Source organism: Podarcis raffonei, chromosome 1, assembly GCF_027172205.1.
Source record: "Podarcis raffonei isolate rPodRaf1 chromosome 1, rPodRaf1.pri, whole genome shotgun sequence".
Taxonomy (NCBI): domain Eukaryota; kingdom Metazoa; phylum Chordata; class Lepidosauria; order Squamata; family Lacertidae; genus Podarcis; species Podarcis raffonei.
This window is the reverse complement of record NC_070602.1, coordinates 15851984-15865060: the sequence shown is the minus strand read 5'-3', so window position 1 is coordinate 15865060 and position 13077 is coordinate 15851984. Positions and strand designations below refer to the sequence as shown.

Genomic DNA, 13077 nt, shown 5'->3' with positions numbered 1-13077 from the left:
TCTTATAAGCTGTTAAAGGTTTGAGCAGGTCAGTTCCCTCTCCTTTCCTCACTCCCTTCCATTTCCAGTTCCTTTTCTTTCTCAGTTGACACTTCAACGTTCAGTAAATCCTGGACCTTCACAGGTCTTCCTCCTTCCATTTTGAGCTCTTAGTTTTGTTTGTTTGTTTAATTTGCAAACTTGCGTATTTAGCAGTCCCATTTCTCTTCCAAGCTGATGACACGTTCAGCCACCCTAGCCTGCTATTAATGGGAATCATTTTGCACTTGGATATAAAGACCATTGACAGTGAATTCCAAATAGGTCACGCAAATTAGTTGAGTTTATACAAGTTACCTGCATATTTTTTCCCTTTATCTCAAGCAAGTCTTTAAGGGCTTCTGCCAATCTTTTGCTTCTTTGGGACTTGGAAGTGTCTATGATCGGGGGCTGAAGCTACATTTCTTAAGCCAGGAGTGAATTATCACAAACAGAGCTACGTTTATAAAACATTTATAGCCCATTTCTCTTCTTAGCCAAGCTTTACATGAGTCACCCTCTTCCCCCAAGCCTGCATTCGTTCTTCCTTTCTTTGAGGACTGCTGTTTTGCTCCTTGATTTGACTGTATAATATTGCTTGCCAAAAATAAAATCAGGCCTCTGAAGTGTTGCTTGCATCCTAAAATGCTTCCTGGCACATTCATTGCTCAACTTTAACTTCTCTTGCTTTCACAGACCCTGATTGGAAGTTTGGAAGGATCTGGCGATATTGTGTCTGTATCCTGCACAGAAACTGAGATTTTTCTCTTAAAGGGAGACAGAGATATCATTAGGATCTCAAGCAGACCAGAAGGATTGGTCTCAATAGGTTTGCATACATTAGCATACTAAGCTTATAGTAATTAAAAAAAAAAATATGTTAATGCATAGATGATTGTTTTATTCCAAGGAGCTGTGTCTGGGGCTGTGCGTGCTTTGCTGCCACTGCCCTTTTTGTCCCTCAAAAAGTTACTCCTGGAGATTGGTGGAGTTTCTGGAATGGCATGGAGTTATGTGTGGGTAGGTGAAGGGGGTGGCTACACCTCAGGGTCGGGATCAGTAGAAATCGGAGACCATCACATGCAGAATGGAAATGCCTTTTTGATAATGGACTCCCTTGGGCGAAGGCTAGCAATAGGGAGCAGATTTAAGACTCTTATCGGGTCACTCACCCAACTCTATCTGTTGATGGATGGCCATCCTGACTCGGCCCCAGACACACTGACCAGATGTCTGGAAGCTGTGGCTGGATGGTTACGTGGGAGCCGGTTGAAGCTAAATCCTTCGAAGACAGAGGTCCTGTGGCTGGGACGGAGTGATATGGGATTGGGGGGGGCAACTCCCATCTCTTGCGGGGGTGCAATTAGTGCCAGCACCGTCCGTTAAGAGATTGGGTGTAATCTTCGACACCTCCCTTTCCATGGAGGCGCAGATTGCAGCTATAACAAAGGCGGCATTTTTCCATCTCCGCCAAGCTAAGCAGTTGGCTCCTTACCTCTCTCGCCCTGACCTAGCCACTGTGATCCACGCGACGGTCACCTCCAGACTGGATTATTGTAACTCGCTCTACGTGGGGCTGCCCTTAAGACTGACCCAGAAACTCCAGCGGGTGCAGAATGCTGCAGCGAGACTCCTTATGGGGTCTTCGCTGCGAGATCACATTCATCCGGTGCTATATCAACTGCACTGGCTCCCGGTGGAGTACAGGATCAGGTTTAAGGTGCTGGTTTTAACCTTTAAAGCCCTATACGGCCTAGGACCCTCGTACCTACGGGGCCGCCTCTCCTGGTATGCCCCACAGAGAAACTTACGGTCTTCAAATAAAAACATCTTGAAGGTCCCAGGCCACAGAGAAGTTAGGCTGGCCTCAACTAGAACCAGGGCTTTTTCGGCTGTGGCTCCGACCTGGTGGAACACTCTGTCACAAGAGACTAGGGCCCTGCGGGACTTGACATCTTTCCGCAGGGCCTGCAAGACAGAGCTGTTCCGCCAGGCCTTTGGCCAGGGCACAGCCTGACTCCCTCCCTCGGCAATCTTTGCGGAGCTCTGGCCCAATGGTGGCCAGTGGCTTGAATTTAATTAATTTTATAATGAATGATTTTAGAGTGTTGTTTGTGTTGTACTTTTGTATTGTTTTATTGTTGTTAGCCGCCCTGAGCCCGGCTTTGGCTGGGGAGGGCGGGATATAAATAAAATTTATTATTATTATTATTATTATTATTATTATTATTATTATTATTATTATTATTATCACTCAGCCTACAGATTCTACTTCCTCTTGTTCTTGTCATTAGAATGGGTTGGATAAATCTTTGGAGAATAGGGCTATTGGTTTTATTTTGGGCTGCCCTGTCTTGTAGCAGATTACCTATTGGAAGGCTATGACCAAGGTGTTCGGGGACAAATGTTGGGACTATCTCGCTGATAAAATGTCACTATAGGACAAGATGCTATCCTAATTAACCCAAAGCAACATGCCAGGATACATTTGGGAGCCACGAACACAGGACACCTCTTGCATGCCTCTCTCAGCAGCCAGATGTCTCTGACAAATGTGCAAAGCTCCCATTGAAGCAAAACAAACAAACCAGCCTTGCCCTAATATGAATGTGGCTTTGTTTACTGCATGCAAGTCTGTACCAATGCATCACAATAAATTCTGGCTTGCTTAGAATGATTTTTAGGACACAATAAGACACAGCTTTTAAAGAAATGATTTGAATTTTCCTGATATTTTTTGTTGAATTGCAGCCTTTTAATGAGATGAGTTTCAGTGGTATCACTTTACTTCAACAGTTTGTTTGTTGTTATTGTCAAATTTATCTTGGAAATCACATGCATAAAAGCATATTTTTATTTTGCTGTTTTGCAAACCCCTTGATTGGACCAAATCTGGTCAACCATTTCTATTTCCAGTCAGATGCGTCTGTGAAACTTAAAAGCAACACATGAAGACATTAGCCTTCTGCTGTCCATCACCTAGCAATCTGCTATATATTTTGGAAAGTCGTTCGTTCTCTTTGCATTCAGACAACTCTAAAGATACCATAACCAGATTTTGCATGATGGTTCCTGAGACCAAGGAGCAGATTGCCTTCTGCTTGGATACATTTTGAGTCAAGTTGCTAGGCTGAAGCTTTGAAAACTGCACTGATCTCAATTACTAATTTCAAAACAGCACTGATTTTTTGTTGTTCTTCCTTAGAATACCGTAGCTGCTAGTCTGAGAGATAGATTGGCTGCATTCTCACATAACACTAAACTATAATTTAGTACAGTGTTCACAAGCTAGAACTAGCCCAAAGTTTACCCTCGGACTCGCATGCTCCCCTTACTCCTCCTGCAACGCTGGGAGGGAGTGTTCAGTTCTAATTTCAAATAATCCTGACTTAATGTTACTTACAAACTAGGGATCATGGTTTAAAACAAACTCTAGTTAGCTGAACAAACCAGCTTCATAAACTGCGGTTTGAAGTTGGCTTGTTTGGAAAATGTGCTAAATTGTTTGGAATTTGCATTAAACCACAAACTCTGGGGTCACATCTACACCACACGTTTAAAGTGCCTGGCTTCCCCCAAAGAATCCTGGGAACTGTAGGTTGTTGGGAATTGTAGATCCATGAGAGGCAAACTACAGTTCCCAGGATTCACAGAATTGTAGAGTTGGAAGGGGACCATGAGGATCATCTAGTCCAACTCCCTGCAATATAGGATTTTTTTTTGCCCAGCGTGGGGCTTGAACCCACGAACCTGAGATTAAGAGTCTTCATGCTCTACCAACTGAGCATAGGCAGATGCAGGGTCTTTCTTTCAGGCTACAGCCAACCAGACATAGCTGTCAACCGTCCCTTATTTGGCGGGAAACTCCCTTATCCCAGTGCTGTGTCCCGCTGCTGTCCCTTATTGATGATGTCCCTTAAATTTCCTGGGTTTCAAAGGAAGCAGCTCCTCTCCCTCCCTGCTGGAGGAGGGAGGCTCCAACTGTGTTGCTTGGCTGCGTTCCTCACCCAATAAGGAGTCTAAGAACGACTGGGGGGGTGGAGCTTGCATGCCTTGTGCCCGCCCCGTTGCCTTTGCTCAGCGCTTCCCAGCGGAGAGGTGACAGTGGTTTTCCTTGCTGCATCCCCTTTGCCGGGTTGCTGTTCTGTGGGAAGCACCGCTTGAGGCTTCGTTTGGCTGCTGGCTGGGCTTTCTGCCTTTGGCTCGGAGGGGCTCAGAAGTTGAACATACCTGTGCTTGGAAAATCCCTTATTTTGGCTGCTGGTCCCTTATTTTCGAGGCTGCTGGTCCCTTATTTTCAAATCTGTAAGTTGACAGCTATTCAGCCAGGACATGATTGTTAAGCCATGACTGTGCTTTAAAAGGTATGGTGTGAATGTGACCTGGATCATAAATTCCTCAAAGCTGGGATTCTTTGAAAATGAAAGAAAGGCAACAAATGTCCCTTCTTCTGACCTGGGGGGGGGGGCGGGAACATTATCACTTGTGTGCACAAATTTACATTTTAGCATTGTATGCAATCCAACCCTCATTTCGTCTATCATTGCTAACAGCCAGAAATCAGCAAATGCATGGGGGGCCTGGTCTAATTCTTTTTTTTTAAGCTGTCTGAGCTAGCAGCCGCCGCTTCATCTTGCAGCAGCCAGTCCCCTGGATTAATCATGTGTTCTTCTGTCTTGTGTGAGAAAGAAGAATGAAGACAGTCCATGAATTTCATTGAGCATCTCCCAAGTTCTAGCATTACAAGGAAGGGAGAAAAATTCCTTTCCCATTAAGCCATGGTTATATTAAGGGAAATATAACCATGGCTTAATGGGAAAGGAATTCTTCTTCTCCTTCTGCCGATAAATATCTAGTTATCTCCCGCTTGGACTAGTGCAATGCGCTCTACGTGGGGCTACCTTTGAAGGTGACTCGGAAACTGAAATTAATCCAAAATGCGGCAGCTAGACTGGTGACTGGGAGCGGCCGCCAAGACCATATAACACCGGTCCTGAAAGATCTTCATTGGCTCCCAGTACGTTTCCGAGCACAATTCAAAGTGTTGGTGCTGACCTTTAAAGCCCTAAATGGCCTGGGTCCTGTATACCTGAAGGAGTGTCTCCACCCTCATCGTCCAGCCCGGACACTGAGGTCCAGCGCCGAGGGCCTTTTGGCGGTTCCCTCGCTGCTAGAAATGAGGTTACAGGGAACCAGGCAGAGGGCCTTCTTGGTAGTGGCGTCTGCCCTGTGGAATGCCCTCCCAGCAGATGTCAAGGCAATAAACAACTATTTTGCTTTTAAAAGACAACTGAAGGCAGGCCTGTTTAGGGAAGTTTTTAATGTCTGATGCTGTATTATTTTTAATATTTGGTTGGAAGCCACCCAGAGTGGCTGGGGAAATCCAGCCAGATAGGTGGGGTATAAATAAATTATTATTATTATTATTATTATTATTATTATTATTATTATATCATTCTTTGTGCTCCAATTTCAGATAGGAATGGAAAATCGATTAGCCCGCTATCCGATACGAGCCCGAAGTTACAGAGCCCGTACTCGGTTGCTGCAGCGTCTGTGTCGTCCGAACCTTCTCCAGAAGCAAGCCAAACGCGGAACAGCTTCCCTTCGTCCCAAACGCCTGGTGACAGGAATGGCTCTGTCGCCAGAGCAGACCTGGAAGTGGCCCTGCTCACAGAGAGGATCCGTTCCCAGAGCTTCAACGGGTTCGGGGACTTGAGCACCGACCCGAGAAGGCGGGGCTACTCAGTGGCCAGTGAGCCCAGGAGCAGGAGCACCTCGGTCAGCTCTGTGGGCAGCGGCTGCAGTTTTGTGACCAGTGGAGAACAGGCCTCAGTCCAGGTCCAGAAAGAAGGTGTGCTTTCTTTGCAGCGGTTCAGTGTGATCAGTTCTGAAGACTTCAACCAGGAGTTGGTCGTCAAGCCAATCAAAGTGAAGAAGAAGAAAAAGAAAAGATCTGGTAAAAAAAATATTATTTTTTAATTTTTGCTTGGCGGTGGGTTTCTTACCCACTCCTTATCGTGCTCTGAGCGGACAGATTTGTATACCGCCTTTCATAGATCTCAGGGCAGTTCACGACATAAAAATGCAATATAAATAAACACAAAATGCATAATGATTTATCGGCTACTTTTAAAATGAGGCTTCATTTTAAATTGCATTTTAACCTGTATTTTAAATAGTCCCCCCCCTATTATGTTTCTACTGTGATTTTACTGGTGTTAGCTGCCCTGAGCCCGACTCTGGCCAGGGAGGGCGGGGTATAAATAAAATTATTATTATTTATTATTATTATTATTAAAATAGGAACAAAAAACCCACAAACCAATAACCCCACTCCCCATCATAGTTTCACTGCTGTTCGAAGATGATAAGCAGTTTAGAGCAGGGATGGTCAACTGGTCAACCGTGATCGACAGGTTGATCCCTGATTATTGCAGTCGATCGCGGGCTCTTTTTCTCCACGGGGGAAAAGGAGCATCCGCCCCGCCCCCTCGTTCTGTCCTTTATTCACACACGATTTCAAGAATGGAAGACGGTGTTACCGCTGGTGGGACTACTACTACTACTACTACTATTGTGATGTTTGTCGTGCACGTCCTGCCCCCCCCCAAGCAGCAGAACTATTGGGTTCCCCTCCAAAATGTGTAGATCACTGCTATTTATTTTTTCCCAGGAGTGAATTGCAACTCTTGGGAGTTGGACGTCCCTGGTTTAGTTCATTCAGAGTTTTGTAATACTTAAAATAACCCTGCAGTATAAATCAGTGTTACTTCTCCCTCTTGGAGAGTGGGGACAGAGGCTGAGAGAGAGGATTTCCCCTTTGACAGCAGTGGGGTAGAGGTGACATTCAAACCAGAAACTTCCTGAATCACAGCTCAGTCCCTTGGCTACTACAACAGAACAGTTAAGATTGCGTTGATGTTCTGCTTTGGTGGCAAGTTCCGCACTGCCGAAGTAGGCAGTTTGGCCTGCCAATATATTCCTGGTTGGTCAAATTCAGGAGCTTCAAACAGATGGTTTCTTGTTTTTCGTTGGCCCTAGAATGGCATTCCCTTAATTAACAAGCTTCTTTTCTCCCTCTCCTCCTCTCTGCCCCTCGGCGTACCTATTTCCCTCTCCCACCTTTCCTGGCTATGTGTGAGCTTAGAAAATTCGAGATACCTCAGCTCTCTGGAGAGCACACCGTCCTGTGAACGTCGAGACTTTGCTGACAGCCCTCACTCTGTAAACGTGGACTCTTTCTCTATTGAATCTAGCCTCATGGGCAGTTCTGAAGACCAGGAAAGTGTATTCTGCATCGAATCCCAAAACGTGCCACAGGAGGAAAATGGTTCTCAGACATTCAGCGTCCTTCATTCGCCGGAGTCGGTAGCTGCTCTGACGCCAGAGGACAACGATGCGCCAGAAGTCCTGAAAGGTTCCAACGGCGAGAGCGAAGTGGGCACATCTCCCGCTAGGAGCTCTTTGGCTTCCGGTTCTCCCTTGCTTTTCGCAGGAGATAAAGCGCTTAGCGATGGCGCTGAATGTAATTGGAGCCCTACGTCTGAACAAAACGAAATCGTCTCAAAACCGCCAGCCCAGGATGAAGAGCGTTGTTCTATCCTGCATAAAACAGAAGGCACTTTAGCTAAGTTAGGTGTTTTAGATTCTCTGGAAGAGACAAGCCCTGAGAAAGGGATGTCTGGAGATATGAAAGCCAGCCTTAGTCCTGAGGACTCATCTGGTCAGGAGGCGGGAGTTGAGACCCACACGGAACAGAAGCAGCAGCTACCTCTAACGGACCCAGTCCCCCCCAGTCCCCTTCCTGCCCCTTTTAAAGAGGAGAGCGGTCTTCAAGAGAGTGCATTACCCGGGCAGGATTTCAGGGAGCCACTGACGGCTAACCCCAAGGCTAGCGCTGCCAGTGAATGGATAAGCAACACCTCTGATGCAGCAGCTGAGAGATCTGCATCGAGTGATGAAGAGGATATCTACAGGCACGGTTTGCCTTACTCATCCTCTGAGACTAGTGTGACAGAAATGGGGGGCTGCCTCCCGCCCCAGGAAAAGGTCAGAACCAGCTTAGATGAAGGAGCGCTTTTAAAGTCGGATCAGGTATGCGCTTGAATACAAACTTGCATCACACCCTAGAGCAGGCATAGGCAAACTCCGGCCCTCCAGATGTTTGAGACTACAGTTCCCATAATCCCTGGCCACTGGTCCTGTTAGCTAGGGATGATGGGAATTGTAGTCCCAAACATCTGGAGGGCCGGAGTTTGCCTATGCCTGCCCTAGAGGCTCCCCGGCGTGAGTGGAAGGTCCATGCGGCCCCACCAGCCATTTCCCCATTGATTTCTCTCACTTCTGCTGCAGCCCTCCAAACCACAGTGTTCCCTGCAATCCCCACAAGTGGATTCAGGCAGCGGGGGGGGGGGGGGGGAGAAGCAGGAAAGCCATCTTGCGCTCCACGTGTGTTTCCTCTCAATCCAGGCCCTATTTTATTACATCTTTAAAATGAAGTACAGTGTTTAGGATATTGGGGCCAGTCTCTTATGAGCCAATGCCACAAGTTGACTTTCTAGAATACTGGCTTTCCAGAAGCTTAAAAAAACAAATAGGTTTCAACAACTAGAAACTGCAAATATGCTTTTGTTTGGTTTACGGAAGTAGGAAGAGAGCCATGGGACACTGGAGGCGTTTGTTATGAAGGAGAAGACGGTTGCAGTGTAGCAAAGAATGATTACCCCTTTATTTCTGGCACTTAAATTTATTACACCAAGCCAATTTATTCTTGAAGCTTCAGCACAGAGCATCCATACCCTGTCAGACTTTACCTGCCTCTGGTCAGCATAAGAAACGTACTTTTGGATTCACATCTAGGAGCCATCATTCCAATGTCTAGGAATTAATGGTGTTTTCCTGGGTCTAGAAATCCCGCCATAACTATCAAAACAGTTACCAGGGTGGGTGATAAAGCTGAGAAAACTCACATTGGATATAACTAAATAAATTTATGGAGACTGCATTGTTTAATGTTTGTCTTGCAGAAATCAAATGATCTTTTTTTAATGGAGCATTTCAAGAAGATACAATGAATGCACTCTCCCCCCCCCTTTCGTAATGTCAAAATTTGTCCGATTTCTTGCACCAATAAAGATTCCTCACCTGCATTCTAACTCTCCAGTCTTTAGTTTGCAGAAAGCTGGATGGGCTACGCAGGTCCTGGCTATGGAATACTGAGCCTGGTTGTCTCTGAAAAATACATCTGGTGCCTGGACTACAAAGGCAGCCTGTACTGCAGTGCTTTACCTAGTGCTGGTCTACGCTGGCAGAAGTTTGAAGATAACGTCCAGCAGGTGGCAGTCTCTCCTTCAGGTTAGTTAGCCTGGCGTTGTTTTCATCATCATCACCATCATCATCATCATTTTGCCTTCTGTACTTGGTTTGGTGGGAGGGGAATGGCTTCTGCAACTCTGCTGCAAAAGCCTCGTTGCAGCTGCCCTCTGATTAAACTTTGTTTGCCTTTTCTTGTATACAGAGATCATTCTTCCCACAGACAAGGTCCATGTGTGACCCTTGAAATGATTATGAGCAATTTACAAATCTCGGTAGCAGAACCAGTGCACTTCTGGTGCATACTTCTAGAGCCCAGAATTAAGTTTGGGGCTGGGGTTAATAGTCTGTTACGTTAATACAGAAAACAATAGGCTGAGGGCGTCTGGTTGCATGTTGTAGAAAAGCAGTCAAGCTTCCCTGAACTGTTCCACCATAGGCTGCAAATATAACCTTCCCCTGTTTTATCAGTTCTCCTGATTGTATGTTCTGACTCTCCTACCTGCCCCTTAAGCTGTGCCTGATTTTCTGTGACAATTCTGTTCAACGTCTTTGGAATTTTAGCAGCATGCAGTATAATGCTACAGGGGGCAATGCTGGTTTATTTAATTTTTTTACCAGGGCTTACCAGGCATCTCTCAGTTCAAATAAAAACCTAGTGCACCTCAAACAATTGTAAAATAATACGATAATGGTCAAAGTACTAAAAGCAGTGTGCCTTCTAATGGGTTTAAGACCTTTGGGGGACATTTCCAGCAAAACATTTTGCATCCACAGGGTGGATAACGAAATTATTCCAGTAACACAAGACACAGAGTTATACAGGCACATCTTCAGTAGCTGTCCTGTGAACTACAGCTGTGAAGGCCTTTGGGCCCTGCTTAAAGGAAAACCTTGCAAGCAACTTCTGTGGCTGTGCTGTCCATAAAAATGCTCTTTGCCGGTATGTCATTGCGGTGAGCTCCCGTTGCTCTGTCCCAGCTCCTGCCAACCTAGCAGTTCGAAAGCACACCAGTGCAAGTAGATAAATAGGTACCGCTATGGCGGGAAGGTAAACAGTGTTTCTGTGCGCTCTGGGTTCCATCACGGTGTTCCGTTGCGCCAGAAGCGGTTTAGTCATGCTGGCCACATGACCCGGAAAGCTGTCTGTGGACAAATGCCGGCTCCCTTGGCCTGATATTCACTTATGACGACTTAATCATCCGGGGTCCTATATATATATGTATATATATACACACACACAGACACACACACACACACACACACACACACACACACACACAGTGGAACCTTGGTTTTCGAACTTAATCCATTCCAGAAGTCCGTTCTTAAACCAAAGCCATTCTTAAACCGAGGTGCACTTTCCCTAATGAGGCCTCCCGCTGCCTGTGCCCTTCCACCATTTGGCTTCCGTTTGTAGACCTAGGTAAATTGTGCTAACCAGGACACTACTTCCGGTTTTGCAGAGTTTGTATACAGAATAGATCATAAACAGGGCTGTTCTTAAACCGAAGTATCACTGTATATACATATTCCATAAAAGTAGGTCTATCAAGCTTTAAAATGACTGTAACTAACAAATAAAATTGGAGCGCCTAAGAAGGTCCAGAGGTGTTCCCTTGTGCTAAACATGATTCATCTGACTAATGTGAGGCTCCTTCCTCAGGGACTCTTCTCTGGAAGGTTGAGCACAAAACCAATAAAGCCTTTGCCTGTGGAAAAGTGACTATTAAAGGAAAGCGTCACTGGTACGAAGCTTTGCCTGAGACAGCGTTTGTATCTTTGAGTGATGACACTGCCTGGATTATCCGAACAAACGGCGATCTGTACCTGCAGACAGGTACCTCAGTTAACTTGCTTTTTTGCTTCTTCTAGGGTGGTGGTGTTTCCCTCTCCGCCCCCCCCCCAAAAAAAGTGCATTTGGGAGAACCCTCTGGTTCTTTGGAAACTTCTCAAGGTTGTGACAAAATAAAGCAGACATTTTTCCTGCCATTTCCCATCCTCCTTCACCCCCTCCCCTTGCCAAGGCACATCATGACTCAAGTTATTGAAAGCAGTGTTATATACGCAGATAAATATAGATTTTTTAAAAAACCATTTTTATAATTGGTAAATGTCACACAAGCAAATACGTAAGGGAGAAACAAACAGATCAGTAATATTTATTTATTTATTTATTTTAAAACTTCATTACCTGCTGGCATTAACAATAAGAATATTCCATCAGTCCTGATTTAAATGTATACATTCATTTAGGAAGTCCAAATGTCTAAAAAGGTATCTAAAAGAAAGGGATGATTGTGAGTCATGCATTCATATGGAAAAAGTGTGAAATCTTCAGACCACTGGGCGATAGACATTTTACAGCAGAAGTCTCTTAGGCACCGTAGAGGCTTGCAGAACCCACTTTCGTTGCCCACAGGAATATGATTTAAGAGTGTGCGAACATCCACAGATATCAAGGCTTTTTTCAGAATGAAATTGATAAGAGCAGTAATTTCTGACCAGGAAGAAAACACCACAGTCCGTTCCCATAAAGGAATGTGCTAAGAGAGTACACTGTGAGCTTAAAGCATGGCCATAATAACCACAGGAAGATAATTTATGAACCCTGAAGGTGAGCACCGTAAGCATAAAAAGTGAGTTAATGCAATTTATTTCTACTCTATATTTTACTTGAAGGCCTGAGTGTGGATCGTCCCTGTGCCAGAGCAGTAAAAGTGGACTGTCCCTATCCGCTCTCGCAGGTCACAGCCAGAAATAATGTTGTCTGGGCATTAACTGAGCATCGTGCGCTTCTGTACCGCGAGGGGGTAAGCAGCTTCTGCCCTGAAGGGGAGCAGTGGAAATGCGATGTCATCAGGTAAGCAGTGTTTAATCAGCAGGTATGTTCTGTAATAGTTGTTCCCTGATCTTGCAACACCTTAGTTTGGATTTACACATCTTTCGAAGGCCACTTTCCTAATCGGGGCACTAGGTTTCATTGACCTCGCGTTACATTGCGCTCTGTTCTGAAACTGTACAAGAGGCTGAAAAGCAGCCCATTTGTGGAAGCAGCACGAGGAAGTTGTATCAGCTGGCATTTAATATTGCACAATTTGATAACAGCTGTGCATTCATGTGGTCATGTTCCAACGAGTACTAGAAGCTTCTTTGATTTACCTTCTTAGACGCAGGGCTGTGCGTTTTCAGGTGTTGGGTGGTGTATGCACTGTGGAAGCTCAGCCAAGCGATTAAGCTCACCACAGAAAACAGCTATTTAGCGGAGTGTCTTTACAAGGCCAACTCCAGCATACAGTTCAGTTGCTTGCAAAGTTCTGCAACTGATAGAGTTCTCCGAGTTCTGGAAATTTTCCAACTCCTTCCTCAGTACGATCTCCTCTGAATGCCTTCCCTCGGATCCACGGTTCCAATAGATAGCCTTGGCAGTTTCTGCGATCTCTTACCACGACCCACACAATATGCTGCAACCTGAGCCATACATATATTTTTTTTAAAAAAATATTTTTTATTAAAGAATTTTTATAACCACAAAAACATAAACATTACAGTACAATAAACACAACAAATACACAAACAAACAAAAACAAAATCAAAGAAACAAGTACAATTTCATATCCTAGTTTCTTATACCTTTCTTCTCCGACTTCCTCATGCCTCCCTTTTCTGTATTCCAATTTCTAATCAATTATTCAGCAAATCTTCCCTTAATTTAATTTAATTTAATCTTCCTTATTCTCCTTG

The 13077-nt window shown here is 45.0% G+C and overlaps 1 protein-coding gene across 4 annotated transcripts in view; it reads left to right on the top strand.

Annotated features, from left to right (window-relative positions):
- Positions 1-13077, top strand: part of TECPR2 (tectonin beta-propeller repeat containing 2) — a 54931-nt gene that overhangs the window by 10226 nt on the left and 31628 nt on the right. For all 4 annotated transcript variants that reach the window (XM_053369681.1, XM_053369596.1, XM_053369757.1 and 1 more), the window contains 6 exons: positions 715-847; positions 5495-5977; positions 7169-8115; positions 9192-9375; positions 11000-11173; positions 12016-12196. In XM_053369681.1, the coding sequence (XP_053225656.1) occupies positions 715-847; positions 5495-5977; positions 7169-8115; positions 9192-9375; positions 11000-11173; positions 12016-12196 (2102 nt within the window). The remainder of the gene's footprint in view (positions 1-714; positions 848-5494; positions 5978-7168; positions 8116-9191; positions 9376-10999; positions 11174-12015; positions 12197-13077) is intronic.